This window comes from Panthera onca, chromosome A1, assembly GCF_046562875.1.
Source record: "Panthera onca isolate mPanOnc1 chromosome A1, mPanOnc1 haplotype 2, whole genome shotgun sequence".
NCBI classification, from domain to species: domain Eukaryota; kingdom Metazoa; phylum Chordata; class Mammalia; order Carnivora; family Felidae; genus Panthera; species Panthera onca.
Window position 1 is genome coordinate 26,935,775 of NC_138339.1, and position 17,312 is coordinate 26,953,086.

The 17,312-nt window shown below is 41.3% G+C and overlaps 1 protein-coding gene across 1 annotated transcript in view; it reads right to left on the reverse strand.

Annotated features, from left to right (window-relative positions):
• Nucleotides 1–17,312, reverse strand: part of ADAMTS12 (ADAM metallopeptidase with thrombospondin type 1 motif 12) — a 330,050-nt gene that overhangs the window by 14,736 nt on the left and 298,002 nt on the right. The window contains exons 21-22 of the mRNA XM_078444728.2: nucleotides 7,926–8,102; nucleotides 3,654–3,797 (exon numbers count right to left, since the gene is read on the reverse strand). Coding sequence (XP_078300854.2) covers nucleotides 3,654–3,797; nucleotides 7,926–8,102 — 321 coding nt within the window. The remainder of the gene's footprint in view (nucleotides 1–3,653; nucleotides 3,798–7,925; nucleotides 8,103–17,312) is intronic.

Here is a 17,312-nt window from a genome sequence, read left to right on the forward strand (position 1 = left end):
CAAAGTCAACTATATGTTTGCCTATCTGGTTCTAGCTTCCAAAATTTTATTGATTCCTTCTCTGATATTGTCTTCTATCCTCTGGTCTTTGTGGATTTGAGGTGTTTTTAATTTTTTTCTCTTCTATTTAATGCAGTTTGGGGAAGAGAGGCAAATGTGTATGTTCAATTCATCCACATGTGTTCCCTGGGCTCCGTAATTCGTGTTTTTCACTTGATAATAGATCTCAGAGGTCAAGAGTAATTCCAAAGCCTGGCTTGGTAGGTGTTAGCCACCTTTCAAGCCCCCTATTCTTTGATATGCGCAATTGATGAATTTTTGACAAATGGCTCTTCCAAGGAAACTTTAACTCATGTCCACCTCCAAAATGCAGTAACCTCTAACTCTCTTTAAAGAAACTTTGAGGGGCACCTGGGTGGCTCAGGCGGTTAAGTGTCCGACTTCGCCTCCAGTCATGATCTCACGGTTCATGAGTTCAAGCCCCACGTCCGGCTCTGTGCTGACATCTCAGAGCCTGGAGCCTGTTTCAGATTCTGTGTCTCCCTCTCTCTCTGACCCTCCCCCGTTCATGCTCTGTTTCTCTCTGTTTCAAAAATACAAATAAACATTAAAAAAATTTTTTTAAAAATAAAGAAACTTTGAATTTCTGTTGTTAGGAATTTTTACAACTCAGAAATATAGGTCTACCTCATTCTTAAAAGGGCTGTACTCTAATAAATTAATAGACTGACCAGTTCTTCTATCAAAGGATATTAGGTTATTTTTAGGAATTGCTGTTACAAACAACATGGAAACGAACATCTTTATCATCATCTAGGATTACGTTTGATGGAATATTTGTGGGCTAAATTACTACAGGTAGAACTGCTGTGTCAGTCTATGTAGTTTAAATTTCTCATTGATTTTAATACTTTCCGTTCTAACTCCAGACACATTATTATAAAAAATGTGCTGGAAATTTGACTGAAGAATAACAACCACACAGAACCTCACAATTTACAATTTAGCTTTCTCTGGCATGCTAAGTCAACTGTAAGTCTGCCTATCTGCTTCTAGCAGATACTACCTGAGTGCCAAAATGAGAAGCAGACCATATTATAGGTAAATGGATGGGGGGTGTTTTTGACAGTTTTCTTTCTTCACTTAGTTCCCTAAGAACAGGATATGCTTCACACATCATTATTATAATATTTACTGGGCTATCATTATCTTTCTTGCCAAAAAGAAACTGTTGAGCTAAATAATAAGGTACAAGAGCCTCAGGGAATTGACAGACTTAATTCATCCGTAGGGGTGCCTGGGTGGCTCAGTCAGTTGAGCATCTGACTCTTGGTTTTGGCTCAGGTCATAATCTCATGGTCCATGGGTTTGAGCACCACATTGGGCTCTGTGCTGACAGCATGGAGACTGCTTGGGATTCTCTGTTTCCCTCTCTGCTCCTTCCCAGCTTGTGTGCTTTCTGTTTCTCAAAAATAAATAAATAAATAAATAAATAAATAAATAAATAAATAAATGTTTTTAAAAAATGTTCATCTGTAGTTGTTAATCTTCTATGGGATTTTGTGTTCCTGAATGGGGCCAAAGTTATAACATTTTCATAATAGTTCACATGGTATGAATTATTTTCTTCTAATGGTCACATTTGATTTGATTAGTAATGTTTATATTGTTATATAGGGTTCCAGGGTATTTTTGAAGAGCTTAATCCTGAAACACATATTTATTTGTTGGGTAAAGTCTTTTCAGGTTTTGAAATCAAAGATGGATAAAGAAAATTGGTTTTGGAATAACTGAATTTCTAGTGAACAGGAAATAAAGTCATTTTCCAAGGGAGATGCCAAATGTAAAGTGATTAAATTATATTTACATGAAAAAAAGTAAAATTGCATGTGACATTTTCTGTTGTTCACATGGCCCATGGGGACAGGGTGAAAGTCAGCTACTGGCCCTGGCACACAGTTTAGCAGGTTGCAAAAACAAAAGCTTGTCCTGACACCAGTATCTTCTTTGGCAATTCATTATGAATCAGTATTAGATGCCAATGAAGATAGGGAATCAATAGAAAATATGATGTGCCCTGTCTACCTACTGAAGTGGTTGACATCATTCTTCTTTGCCTACTGGAAATTTTTTAAGCTATGGGTATAATAAAATATGCATTTTTAATTTTTTGCAGGCTAAGTGATTAATGGACAATGTTCCTTTAGCAATAATAAATCATCTTGTTCTTCCTGGATTTGAGCAGGTATTATCCAGAGACCAGCACAATCTTGAGTTGGATGTACCAGTAGAAGCCTTTTTCAAGAGTACTTGCCAGAGTGTGAATTGATTATAGCTATGCAGGAGCAACTATACAGCAATGAACAGTGAGAATCACTAAGGATATAGCAGCTTAAAAATATGTGGGGGCATTACGTTTGTCAAAATACTGCATTGGCCTGTGTTATAACTATCAAAATATGCTTAAACAAGAACAAGTTTTACATTACAAAATATTAACAGTTGAGGGATTTGTATATCAGATCCTCTTGGCTCCCCTTGTTCCCCAGGTGTTGGCCATTGATCTGCCCCAGCTGAGATGGTAACTAACTTCATGAAAGCATAGTCTATTGGCCTGCACCTCCTATGCCCATGCTGTGTGCCTCTCACCTCTTGATTCTGGGCTTTTCTGGCTGAGACATGTGACATGGTGGGGCCTGCCCAATGCCCACACATGAATAGCCCAAGACAACAGGGGATATTAGCCATCTGAGAGAAGACTTTTTACTCAGTCCTAAGAGATAGGAACCAGTAAATCATCTTCTTCCTTCTTGCCCCTGGACAAACTACCCTAAGAGAGTTCATATAGCTAGCTTTTTGAAGGGCTTCTTTTGAGAGCAACCAGTTGTTCCTGACACCAAGCAACAGTCAGTTAGGACAAGTGGTCAGTCTGGTAATGCACCACCTCATATTTGATCCATTCTTTCCCTGTCTCCTTCCTCTTTCCTATCACCCCTGATTTTCTGGTATTGTATTTCCTAATAAAGTGTTAGCTTTGGTCTTAGGACTCTGTTTTCTAGAGAATTCAGGATATGACAAATCAAAGTGCTGGGAGAATCTGTCTATGGGAGGATTTTCTTTGTTTTCAGGGTCACTGATACAGTTATTTTTATAACAAACAAACTTTGTGACAATAATAAATCTTTCTCTCATTTACAGTTTGTTTGTTTGTCTCTCCATCAAACAGACTGGCCATCTGGCAAACTGATCTGTGAATTGACAAGATCTGAAACTCAGGAAATCACGCTAAGCCTCCAGCTTCAGGGCATTAACAACTCCTGTTTGCTTCAGGAAAAGCCACAGGATCCAAGGTATTGAGACCCAAAACTGCTTTTTCTTGGGCTTTGTGCCTCTGAGATCATGTTGGTATTTGATCTGCTTTCTATTGAATGTATTTGAAGTTTTCTCTTCAAGACAGTAAACATTGACCACATGTCAGCAAGGATCAGCTTTCAGCAGATTTAGAGGAATTAATGGCAGAAGAGTACTGGAACTAAATCAATGGATTTGCTGAACATTTTCCATGAATATATATTACCTTGTAAATCAAAAGAAAATAAATACTATTTTTTAAAAGACTAAAATAAATTGAAGGGACTATAACCGGCTCTTACCAGGTCCCAGTTCCCAGTGGCCCAATGACAACAAGGATGGCTGTTGCAGGGTGCAGTGGATGTGGGCCTTTTCGTCCAGTCACAGAGACCTCCTAGACAAATCACTCCTCTCTCCTGAACTCCACCTCCACAGGACCTGGAACACTGATACATCACAGGGACGAGGTTAGGTAAAGATCTCATGGTGACATTTTCAGTGATAAGAGAAGACCTTTTTATTATCATTTGTGTTGCGTACAGGATTGTTAAGAATATTAGTATATATATTGGAATCTGCAACATATATGCCAGGTTCCTCACAGTGACCAAATGGCAGTGATGAAATAAAATTTAGAGAAAGGAGATTGATAAAGGACATTCTAAGGATATGAGGAAGAGAAAAAAAATCAGAAGATGCCAAATAGTTTGATGGAAAATAGTATGCCAAACAGAAGGGATATTGGTTAAAAACCTAAATGAGAGGTCATGCCAGAATGGACATAATGTTATTTGCATTTTGCCTTCTGGCACAAGTATCTATAAACCAAAATGCAAAATGTAGATGTTTTTCTTGTGACTAGTTCTGACAGTCCAAACAGGGACACATTTGCAATACGATTATGTTAATCTCCTCTTATGATGGGATTCAATCTTCCTTACCCAGTACATAGAACTTTAGAACTAAATATGTCCATATCCAGAATAGGGAAATTGATGGGTTTGCCCAGGGGTCTGATGCATTGGCTGTCATGCTCACAAGATAAATTTGAGACGACAGGCTGGATTCCTAAAGGGATACAACTCTAAAATGTGTCAGGTTTTTGCTCACTAGTATAATTTTATAAGATCTATTGTCTCATTTTCATAAGGTTTCTAGGAGGAAATTACATAATCCACCAAGAATCTTTGAAAAATACTTTGAGGGGCACCTGGATGGCTCAGTCAGTTAAGCGTCCAACTCTTGGTTTCTATTCAGGTCATGATCTTATGGTTCATGATTTCAAGCCCTGTGTCAGGCTCTGCACTGACAGTGCAAAGCCTGCTTGGGATTCTCTCTCTCCCTTTCTCTCTCTGCTCCTACCTCACTTCTGCATGAGCTCTCTCTCTCAAAATAAAGAAATAAACCTTTAAAAAAAGTACTTTGAGGGATGCCTGGATGGCTCGGTCAGTGAAACATCTGACTCTTGATTTCAGCTCAGGTCCTGATCTCATGGTTTGTTTGGTGAGATCGAGCCCCACGTCAGGCTCTTCACTGACAGCATGGACCTTGCTTGGGATTCTCTCTCTGCCCCTCCCCTGCTCTCTCGCTCTCCCTCTCTTTCTCTCAAAAATAAATAAACATGAAAAAAAAATTTTTTAAAGAACCTTGAAAAATCTTTATTGTGTGGTAACAACAACAACAAAATAATTATGGTTGCCAACATCTCCCCCATTATATCAGGCATGACATATGTAGTGGTACCATAGGAAACAGGGTAATTACATATAATTAACCCTTTCTGTTCAATAAAAGAACTAAGCTATTGATTTCATGGTATTCCAACTTTGAGGGTCAACATGGATTTTTCAAATTTATTCTATCTCTTTTTAATCCTATCTGAGGAGAGAAGGGAGGGATTCCCCCATTGGAGATCATTCTACCTATACGTGTACATATAGATTCAGGGTCATCTGGCCAAGTAATATCTAGGAAAGGAGGTGAAGAAAGTGTAAACCAGTGATTCTCCAAGTGTGGTCTCCAGACCAGCAACTTCAGCATCTTCTAGATACTTGTTAGAAATGAAGAATTCAGGCTCCACCCCAGACCTCCAAACTAGACACTCTGGGAATGGGGTCCAGCCATCTGTGTATTAAGAAACCCCCAGGTAATTCTGAAGTGAGCTAAAGTTTGAGAACCTCTGGTGTAGGGACATTCCAACAGCTGAAATGCCTCTTCCATGCAGGCAGTATGGGCTGGCTGACATACCAAAGGGGCCCACAGTCTCATGATGGCAGTCTGCTAGAGAGTGTGTATAGACAAGGCAGCATCATGCATCAGGGAAAGCACCTAAGGGTGCTCAGACCCTCAAAAGCTCAAGAGAAATATTTTTGCATTTCCATGTCCTCTGCTTCCTCAGAGGGAAGTCTTCCAACTGTGTGGCTTACTCAGAACAGAATACTACTTTAGAAAGGAGGGTTTGGGGAGACCTTCAGGGAACAGTGCCTGATTAGGGCTCCCAGAAGCTACTGAGGAAGCATAAAGAATACATCTTTTTCATAACCAGAAAGCAGATCTGATTGCTCATCTTTAAAAACCTGCCGATGCCGTTTCTCTGACAAGGCGATCTGGGCTCCTCTGCAAATTCCTGGATTCTGAAAGCTGTATAATGATTCTGAAGGCTCATTATATGTGGAAGTCTTAGAGGCCTCAGTCCAGAGCATGGGAGTAGCAGGCACTTTATATGCCCCAGAGCTGAGCAGGTAAGGAGGAGAAAGAGGGGACAGTAGTGGCTGCTGCCCACCCCCCCAAAACACCAGGTATTGGCCCAGAGCCTCAGGAATAAGTATGGCTGCTTGACATTGTAGGCAGTAAGTAGCTGTAGGGGGCTCAGTCTTCTGTAAGCTTTGACTCTAACTCTGTGTTCTACAGTTGTAATTCACTACCTTCCTTTCCAGGGCACGTGGAAGGTTTGGTTTCCTCCAAAATAGTTATTGATTCACTCTTCCTCCTTAGTTTACTCTTTGTTCAGTGCTTATTGAATTAATGTCTATGGTAGAAAGCACACTGGCACTGGAGTCTACCTTATGCTTAAACAAATACTCCCCCATTTATTTTCTAGTTGTGTGACCTCATGTAAGTTTCTTAACCTCCAAGTCTCAATTTCTTCATCTATAAAATGGAATTAATAAAGCCTACCATTCAGATTGTTGTGAAAATTAAACCAAGTATTGGGAATGCAAACTGGTGCAGCCACTCTGGAAAACAGTGTGGAGGTTCCTCAAAAAATTAAAAATAGATCTACCCTATGACCCAACAATAGCACTGCTAGGAATTTACCCAAGGGATACAGGAGTGCTGATGCATAGGGGCAGTTGTACCCCAATGTTTATAGCAGCACTTTCAACAATAGCCAAATTATGGAAAGAGCCAAAATGTCCATCAACTGATGAATGGATAAAGAAATTGTGGTTTATTTACACAATGGAATACTACGTGGCAATGAGAAAGAATGAAATATGGCCTTTTGTAGCAACGTGGATGGAACTGGAGAGTGTTATGCTACGTGAAATAAGTCATACAGAGAAAGACAGATATCATATGTTTTCACTTTTATGTGGATCCTGAGAAACTTAACAGAAGACCATGAGGGAGGGGAAGGAAAAAAAAAAGTTAGAGAGGGAGGGAGCAAACCATAAGAGACTCTTAAAAAGTGAGAACAAACTGAGGGTTGATGGGAGTGGGAGGGAGGGGAGGGTGGGTGATGGGCATTGAGGAGGGCACCTTTTGGGATGAGCACTGGGTGTTGTATAGAAAACAATTTGACAATAAATTTCATATTAAAAAAAAAAAGAAAATTAAACGAAGTATGGTAGGTAAAATGCTTAGCCCATAGACACACTCAAAATATGCTGGGTTCCTTTTTTTCTCTTCTTTCTACCATGCATGGGTATGGTTGGGAGTTTTTTGTTTGTTTGTTTTGTTTTGTTTTGTTAGCTGTTGAGGTATTTGCATATTGGCGAATAAGATTATTATACTTCACCAAAGAACAGTCACTTTGTTTTCATGTGCTGAAGTAGGACAAAGACCCAGTAGAGCCTGGACCCTCACAAAACAGAGGACATACAGACAGGCACAAGCACACTTCCTTTTATTTGTGTAAACTATGATCTGGGCATTCAACTGAGAAGTGGAACTCTAAAATAAACTGTGTGTGGGAAGGACCTGACCAATACCCCCAGTTCAATTGCAGAGGCCTAGGAGAGAGGCATGTGAGGCTCTGCCCTAAATGACTTTCATCAGAGTGGTCCATGTACATTTCCCCAACATGAATCTCAACTCCCCAGTATGTCCACTGGGAGACTGGGTTGTAATAAAACACTGAATTATCACGTTTGAAACCACCAATTGTTGTGGCCTGTTGACCTGTTGTTGTTGTTGACCTGTTCAGCCTTCTCCACACAGCATTAGGCCACTGAACGGAGGCCAGTCATTGCCACGACGCACGCGTGGTCTTCCCTGACTTCTAGTCTCACATGGTAGCACAGGGATTCACATTTTCCTGGTTGTGTGGATGATGTGTCTGGAGGCCATACCTGGCTCCAGGGCTCCACCTGCCACTCCTCACAGGGCTCCATGTTACAGCTCATGCTCAGCGGGGGAGGAATGCCGGCCAGGAACTGGCAGTGAAACGGCCTCAGGCTCCGGTGGTCCCGGCTGTCCACACATTGAATCTCCCGGATCTGGAAGCCCCCGCTGCAGTTTCTGGAGCACTGCATGGAGAGGGAGAGAAAAGGGGATACTTGAGTCCCTGGTGTCGGGCTTTGGATCCTCCATATCCCAGGGAGTTTCTCAGAGAGCCGTGAAGTTCCAGGGTTCCAGCCATGAAGAAGGATTAAGTCTAGCTCAAGTGTACTGTTTCCCTCACAGGCCCTCTAGAAGGAATCACTTAAACAGCTCCCAAAGATGGGGCTCCCCATGTCCGAAAACACAGGCATGGCAATGTGAGAACCAGGTGGTAAGTCCAGTTCTGTCACTCACTTATTGTGAGATGTTGGGCAAGTCACAGAAAAATTCCAAGCCTCAGGTGTCATATCGATAACCTGGGACAATAACTGTTATCTCACAGCACTGTCGTGAAGGTCACAGACACTGGGGTTAGGTGCCTGCTGGTGCAGTGTGTGCCCCAGTAGGCGGCCATTCCCTCCGGTGTGTATTCATCCGGGGTGAAGGGGAACTCTCGGCCAACCCACACCCATCCGCCCTCAGAATCCTGCTAAAAACCTGTTTTCTCCACAACTCTGAAGGCAAGATGGGTTATGCTTTGTCAGATGAAGGGCCGACATGAGGGAAGTAACTGGAATAACTACTCAGTGGTTTGACTCCCAGAAGTGAGCAAACCCTGGGTTTGTCCCTACCACCCTCCTTCCTCCTGTAGCTAACATCACCTGCCTTCGTCACTGAGAGTTTGCTCAGCACAGGCCCCCTGAAAGCCATTACAAGGCTCTCCTCACTGCCCCCCTCCCCCATGCCCACACCTTGTGTAGCAGCCCCGGCATCCTGCTCAGTCTCAGGTCACTGTGGGCTGCTGACTCCTTAAAATCATGATCAACACTGATGCGCCAGCATCCCCCAAACCAGGGTTTGCACAGCGGATTCTGAAGTAGACCTACTCTCTGACCTCTCGGATTTGGGGAGCTATTCCATCCTCCACCTAGATTTTACTTGATCATAACTTGAGCTTCCAAGACTTGGTCTCCAATCTCTTTAGAATGCTAGTGCCAGCCAAATCCCTTCCGTTCATCTTGCCCCCATCTCCTAGTCTCTCCTGATCCTGTCCTTGCCTGGCCTGTCTTGTCACCCTCCACTGTCAGGTAGGGACTGGAGGTAGGAAGGAGGGGAACAGACCCCTGTGCTCCTCAGCCTTTTGCCTCCAGCCTCTCTGTGGGTTAACAGTACATCCCCATGGTCTTTATGTCCTGAATGTTCCTCCCTCTACTCTTTACATTACGCGCTACTGCTCTTCTTTTAGCCCTCAGCTTAGATGTCATCTCCTCAGAGAGGCCCTCCTGGAATGCCTTTATCCGAAGGAGGCTCTCTTTCTTGTAATTTCTCTCAGCTCCTTGTCCATTTCTATCACAAGAACTTGAAATGTGGAACAATTTTTATTCATTCTGTGTGTCCTTTCTCTTACACTCTCACTGCCATGAAATCAGACCCCTATCTGCCCTGGTTCCCACTGTGTCCCAAGCATCTAGCATGGTGCCAGGCACAGAGGGTCCGTACAGATTTGTTGAGTGCATATATGAATTCCGAGGGGGTTTCCAAGTGGGCTAAGGAGACCCTGGTCACTGCAGCGAAGAAGAGCACCTTTAATCTCCCCATCCTCCCATCTAGTATCTCATTAGCTTGGCTAAACTTGGCTGAGAAAATGCACCAGCAAGAAAGTGTGTGCATTACTGTAAGGTACCTGGCCCCTCTCTACACAGTGAAAAATGGTGCTCTTTCTGACCATGGTGGAATAGTCATAACTACAGGGTTTGGGATTGTGAAAGAAAATCCCTCAAACTTTCAGTAGAGGTACACCCCAAAGACAGTTCCCCCTTCTTCCGCCACCTGCAGATTGTGCTAAGTCACCTGACTTCAAACCTTGGGCTGTAACATAGAAAGATGCTGGCCCATGCGACAAGGGACAGACTGAGGCTCTAATGCAACCATAAATTGAGTGTCCAACTTCTTAGAGATAAACAATGCTTGCCAGACAGCACCCCTCCCCAAAGAAAAACAAGCCAATAACCTCACTTTCCTGCCATGTAGTGAGTACACAAAGGAAAAAATAACTGTCAATTTGAAATCAGCCACAGAGCAAATGAGGGAGCCTGCTAATAATTTCCACACAAAGAGGTCATTTGTCTGACAAAACATATTTCTGGGAAATAGCACATGGTGAAGTAACAGGATTCTTTATTAGGACAAGGGAGTTTTATAAGACATTAATTATAAAATTGGATTTTATTTTCCTATTTTTCATTTGTTGCTGCAATCTATTATTCCTAATTTAATTTTCAAGCTAGCATTATCCCTTTTGTTAGAGTATTCACATTCAATGGGAAATAAACTTTATTAATATGCTGAAGTAAATAATAAGGGAAGACACTCACTAAATCTCTGACTTTTCGGTTCCATTTTCAAAACAGCCTCTGATTCAGTTAGCAAGAGATAAGTGGCAGGATATTAAATCACTCCACTTCTAATGCTGTTTTGCCTTATATGCTGATTGCCAATTATTATATTAATTTTTTTACAGCCTTAGAGGAGGGTAATTTGTATTAATGTTTCCTCACCTGGAACCTGTGGCCTAGACTGAGGACCCGAGTCAGACTAATGAGAACAGAAAGCCTGGCCAACACCTTATTGTGACCAAACAGGCCTGACTGTTTTCTAGTTATGGCATCAATTTAACTAGTGTGATCTGCAGACCAGATAGAATGAAAAATACCCTTAGCTTATAGGAGCCACTGGCAGATATGAAATGAAAGCACAATTCTGTGATTCTCCCTTGTGGTGTTTTTGATTTGTGGAGTCATCCTGATACCCTTTACATGTTGGACTCATACAGAGTGCTCAGTCGAGTATAGAGGAATTAGTGAGCATAGCATTGGGAGAGCAGTAGGTTGCACTCAGGTGTGACCCCGAGAGCAAATAGCCACCTGAGTTCACATGGATTAATCACTTCTCTTCTCTCAGCCTCTGTTTCTCCATCAGTATGGAAAGGAAAATAAACTAGATGATTAAACTATCTCAACATTCTAGAGGGGTATACGTGTATGGGATCGCTGCATTTGTATTCTGTTTTGATTTCAGAATACTTTCTTGCTTTCCAAGTTGAACCAAATACTAAATTTGGATACAAGTTTTTCTCCTGTTCCTTTACTTATGCTGAACAGATTCACAAGACCCTTAAGATTAAATAATTCATTCCAAAAATTCTAAGTTGAACAGCATGAAAATTCATCCTTCTATCTCTTTCCCCCCTCTCACCCCAACTTTTCTTCCTCCCAGTTATTGGGCACATCTATGTTTCAGGCTCTTTATTTCTAGCAGGTGGGAAGAATTACATAAATGAGTAGAAGGAATAATGATTATATTTATATATAAAGATTACCTCATAAGTTGTTCATGATCTAGTGAGGGCACAATGGAGGATATGGTCAGTTTCACCTAAAGAGGTCAGGAAAGGACTAAATAAAGGAGCCAAGTTTTGAGCTGAAGCATATAGGATATGTAGATGCTCGCTCAGCCAGCAAAATAGGGTGGGGGGCATTCAAGGTGGAAAGAATGGCATGTATGGAGGCACAGTGCTATGAAACAACGAAGCTTGTTTGGGAAAAGTGCATTAATCAGAATGCTAGGGTAAAGAGTGGGAGTGGACAGAGAGAGAGACGGGCAGGGGCCATCATGGAGAGCCTTGTGGTCTGGACATCAATCCTCAACTAGAGTGGTCTTGGGTTCGTGTTTCTGTGGTCCTAAATGCTTCTATGTCTTTGCCATTCCTTTATTTTCTTTTTAGGGGACCCTTAATCTAAAATATTCCGGGATGTCAAGAGAAGGTGACAGTTCAGACATATAACATATTATACCAAGAATAAAATAAATGCAGTGATTTTCAGTATATGATGACCTTCCTGCTACTCAACTTTTGCTTTCTGGGGACAAAAAATCCCTTAAAACATGTAATTCCATGTTTTCACGTTTGCATATCGGAGTTTAATATATGTTACTGGAAATATTTTATATATCAAAGTTGGGGATGGTCTGTATTTAGCAAAAAAAGGAGCTCTTCCCCTATTAAATTCATTTCTAAAAATTCAGATGTAAAAAAAAATGTAGAACCGTCATTGACAATCTATAAAATCTAATAAACACAAAGGCAAGAAGTAGAATAAGACAAAAAGACTAGCAATATACATGAAACACAAGACCATAAAGAAAGGCTGACACTTTCTCTTATTTTTCAGCAAGTCAACTACCGCTAAAATAAAATTCCAATGCTCCCTAGGTGGGAAGACAGAACATTCCAAGAAAAAATGTAAAACTGTTTCTGATTCATTTCAGAAATAATATCTGTTAGACTTAGCCATGAAAAGGGAAGTGCTTGTTCTCAGAAAACAAATAAAAGGGATGTCAAATCACCAGTTTACAAAACTTCAGAAGGTGCAACCATCAAGATGTTCCATCAGGCGGTGAATGGAGCTGTGGATGATGCATTGTTCTAGGTGTCAAATGCACCTGAAGGTTTTTCAAGCCCCTTTTGTCACTTCTGCATTTCTTGCATCGCACACTTTTTTTCCTCATACAAATTTTAATGCTCTGAAATTGGCATGTTTCTTACAACTGACGTACATATTTATTGTGTAGTGTTCTCTTTCTTTATGAAAAGCTGTCATAAAATTGATGCATCCCCCAGTGGATGTTTCTTAAAACTGGGAGCATTTGGTAACAGCTGTGTGATCAAACGTTAGTGATTTAAGCACTCTGAGCTTTTGTTGCCTCAGTGGGAATTATAAAGAAGGTCCTGTGCTGGATGAAAATGGAACTGATTATCTAATGCTTTTGTGTAATGTCAGGCACATAGTAGTATTTGGCGAGTGTTAGTGCCCAAGGTAGGTCAAGTTCTTCAAAGTTTATGGACACCAAGCACCTTGTCTGCTTAGTACTAAGGAGTGGACACCTGCTCGAGCCAGTCATTCTGTTGACAGAACTTTCTCCACTGTCACCTGTCCACAGGCCTTGCACCCCAAGTCCAGAAAGCCAGAGGTTAGTAAGCATCTAAGAACCAGTCCTAACTTTTATCTTGAGCTCAGAGTCTGCCCAGGGTTTCATCTAAACAGTCTTTTAAGGGGGCACCTGGGTGGCTCAGTTGGTTGAGGGTCCGACTTTGGCTCAGGTCATGATCTTGCAGTTCATGGCTTCGAGGCCCACGTCAGGCTCTGTGCTGACAGCTCAGAGCCTGGAGCCTGCTTCAGATTCTGTGTCTCCCTCTCTCTCTGCCCCTCCCCCAGCTCACACTCTGTCCCTCTCTCTCTCTCAACAATAAAAATAAACATTAAAAAGAATAAAAAAATGAAATAAACCAGTCTTTTACCATTTACAAAGCTGTTTCACTCACATTCTCTTTTTTTTATCCTTCCAACAACTCTATGAGGTAAGTAGAGGCAATATCATCCATGTTAATTCTCAGAGGTGAGAGAAAGAACGTTCCGAGGGTGAATGGCCAGTGTCATCAGTGTCATATGCTCGTCACGCCAGAGCAGGGTTGCCAATCCAGATGTGTCTGATCCACTGGCCAGCCCTGCTTCTAGGATTCAGTTCTACAGAACTGTCTTCCCAAGGATGCCTCTGGGACAGACCTGAGGACCACAAGCTTGAATTTGCTTCAGGCAGATCACTACATGAAGCGGAAGCACACCATTCTGAAAGGCTACTTCTAGACGTGGTAGAGGGAGAGTCTGAACGTATAGTCTTATTCTACTGTCACACACATGGGGACATGTCCACAGCAGTGGTTTCAGGCTGCTTCAAGGAGCCACACGGTGCAGTAAAACAACCACAAGTCAGATAGCCATCACAAAGGTAGGGGACTGTTGGTGAGTAACCCCCAGGCATCAGGTATGATACTTGTAGGCTCAGAGCAGGCTGCAGCAGAACTGAAGCCCTTTGAGATTTGAAATGTCTCTGGATTGGAGGTGGGGATTGGGGGGATAATGCAGAATTTCAAGATAAAATTAGAATTCTTCCCTCTGAGAAAGGATCTGTGAAAAGGCAAACCATCAATATAGCAGAATCTAAACGCTCTGGATATTTAAAGGCAAAACAAAGGGCCTACTTTCTTACTCCAGGTTTTATTTATTTTTTTATTATTAATCTAGTTATTTAAATTCAAGTTAGTTAATATACAGTGTAGTACTGGTTTCAGGAGTAGAACCCAGTGATTTATCACTTCCATAGAACATCCAGTGCTCATCCCAAGTGCCCTCCTTAATGCCCATCACCCATTTAGCCCATCCCCCAACCTACTTCCCCTCCAGCAACCCTCAGTTTGTTCTCTGTATTTAAGAGTCTCTTATGGTTTGCCTCACCCTGTTTTTCTTATTTTTCCTTCCCTTCCCCTATGTTCATCGGTTGTGTTTCCTAAATTCCACACGAGTGAAATGTATGATATTTGTCTTTCTCTGCCTGACTTATTTCACTTAGCATAATACACTCTAGGTCCATCTACACTGTTGCAAATGGCAGATTTTATTCTTTTTGATGGACGAATAGTATTCCAGTGCGTGTGTGTGTGTGTGTGTGTGTGTGTGTGTGTGTGCGCGCGCACGCGCGTGCGCGCGCCACATCTTCTTTATCCGTTCATCAGTTGATGAACATTTGGGCTTATTCCATAATTTGGCTATTGTTGATAGTGCTGCTGTAAACATTGGGGTGCATGTACCACTTAGAACAAGGCTTTTTATATCCTTTGGATAAATACCTAACAGTGCAATTGCTGGGTTGTAGGGTAGTTCTATTTTTAATTTTTTGAGGAACCTTTATACTGTTTTCCAGAGTGGCTGCATCAGTTTGCATTCCCACCAGCAGTGTAAGAGATTCCTCTTTCTCTGCATCCTTGCCAACATCTGTTTTTGCCTGAGTTATTAATGTTACCCATTCTGACAGGTGTGAGGTGGTATCTCATTGTGGTTTTGATTTGTATTTCCCTGATGATGAGTGATGTTGAGCATCTTTTCATGTGTCTGTTAGCCACCTGGATGTCTTCTTTGGAGAAGTGTCTATTCATGTCTTCTGTCATATTTCTTTACTTGATTGTTTGGTTTTTGGGTGTTGAATTTGATAAGTAAAGATTTTAGATACTAAGCCTTTATCAGATATGTCATTTGCAAATATCTTCTCCCATTCCATCTGTTGCCTGTTAGTTTTGCTGATTGTTTCCTTTGCTGTGCAGGAGATTTTTCTCTTGATGAGGTCCCACTAGTTCATTTTTGTTTTATTTTCCTTGCCTCTGGAGACATGTCTAGTAAGAAGTTGCTGCAGCCAAGGTCTAAGAAGTTGTTGCCTGTTTTCTCTTGTAGGATTTTGATGGTTTCCTGTCTCACATTTAGGTCTTTCATCCATTTTGAATTTATTTTTGTGTATGGTGTAAGAAAGTGGTCCAGTTTCATTCTTCTGCATGTCGCTGTACAGTTTTCCGAGCACCATTTGCTAGAGAGACTGTCTTTCTTCCATTGGATAGTCTTTCTTGTTTTGTTGAAAATTGGTAGGCCATACATTGGTGGGTCCATTTCTGGATTCTGTTTTCTGCTCCTTTGATCTATGTGTCTGTTTTTGTGCCAGTACCATATTGTCTTTATGATTACAGCTTTGTACTACAGATTAAAGTCTGGATTTGTGATGCCTCCAGATCTCTTTTTCAACATTGCTTTGGCTATTCGGGGTCTTTACTGGTTCCATGCAAATTTTAGGATTGTTTGTTCTAGCTGTGAAGAATGTGGTGTTATTTTGATAAGGATTGCATTGAATGTGTAGATTGCTTTGGGTAGTATTGACATTTTAACAATATTTGTTCTTCCAATTCATAAGCATGGAATGTTTTTCCATTTCTTTGTGTCTTCTTCAAATTCTTTCATAAGCTTTCTATAGTTTTCAGCATACAGATCTTTTACCTCTTTGGTTAGCTTTATTCCTAGGTATCTTATGGTTCTGGTGCAATTGTAAATGGGATAGATTCCTGGATTTCTCTTTCTGTTGCTTCATTACTGTTGTATAGAAATGCAACCAATTTATGTACATTGATTTTATAGCCTATGACTTTGCTGAATTCATGTATCAGTTCTAGCAGTTTTTTGGTCGAGTTTTTTGGGTTTTCCATGTAAAGTATCATGTCACCTGTGAAGAGTGAAAGTTTGACTTCTTTGTCAATTTGGATGTTTTTTATTTCTTTTCGTTGTCTAAATGCTGAGGCTAGGACTTCCAATACTATGTTGGACAACAGTGGTGAGAGTGGACATCCACGTTGTGTTCCTGACCTTGGGGGGAAAGCTCTCAGTTTTTCCTTACTGAGGATGATATTAGCTGTGGGCCTTTCCTATATGGCTTTTATGATGTTGAGGTATGTTCTGTGTATCCCTACTATTTTCTTGAGGGTTTTTATCAAGAAAGCACACTGTATTTTTGTCAAATGCTTTTTCTGCATCTACTGAAAGGATCATATGATTCTTATCTTTTCTTTTTTTAATGTGGTGTATCACATTGATTGATTTGTGAATATTGAACAAGACCTGAAGCCCAGGAATAAATTCCACTTGATTATGGCGAACAATTCTTTTAATGCACTGTTGAATTTGATTTGCTAGCATCTTGTTGAGAATTTTTGCATCCAGTTTCATCAGGGATGTTGGCCTGTGATTCTCCTTTTTAGTAGGGTCTTTGTCTGGTTTTAGAATGCTGACTCCATAGAATGAAATTGGGAGCTTTCCTATCATTTCAATTTTTTTTGGAACAGTTTGAGAAGAACAGGTATTAACTCTTCTTTAAATGTCTAGGGGCGCCTGGGTGGCTCAGTCGGTTGGGCGTCCAACTTCAGCTCAGGTCATGATCTCGCGGTCCGTGAGTTCGAGCCCTGCATCGGGCTCTGTGCTGACAGCTCAGAGCCTGGAGCCTGTTTCAGATTCTGTGTCTCCCTCTCTCTCTGACCTTCCCCCATTCATGCTCTGTCTCTCTCTGTCTCAAAAATGAATAAATGTTAAAAAAAATTAAAAAAAAATAAATGTCTGGTAGAATTCCCATGGGAAGCCATCTGGCCCAGGACTTTTATTTGCTGGGAGATTTTTGATAACTGACTCAATATCTTTGCTGTTTATGGGCCTGCTCAAAATTTCTATTTCTTTCTGTTTGAGTTTTGGTAGTGTGTGAGTGTCTAGGAATTT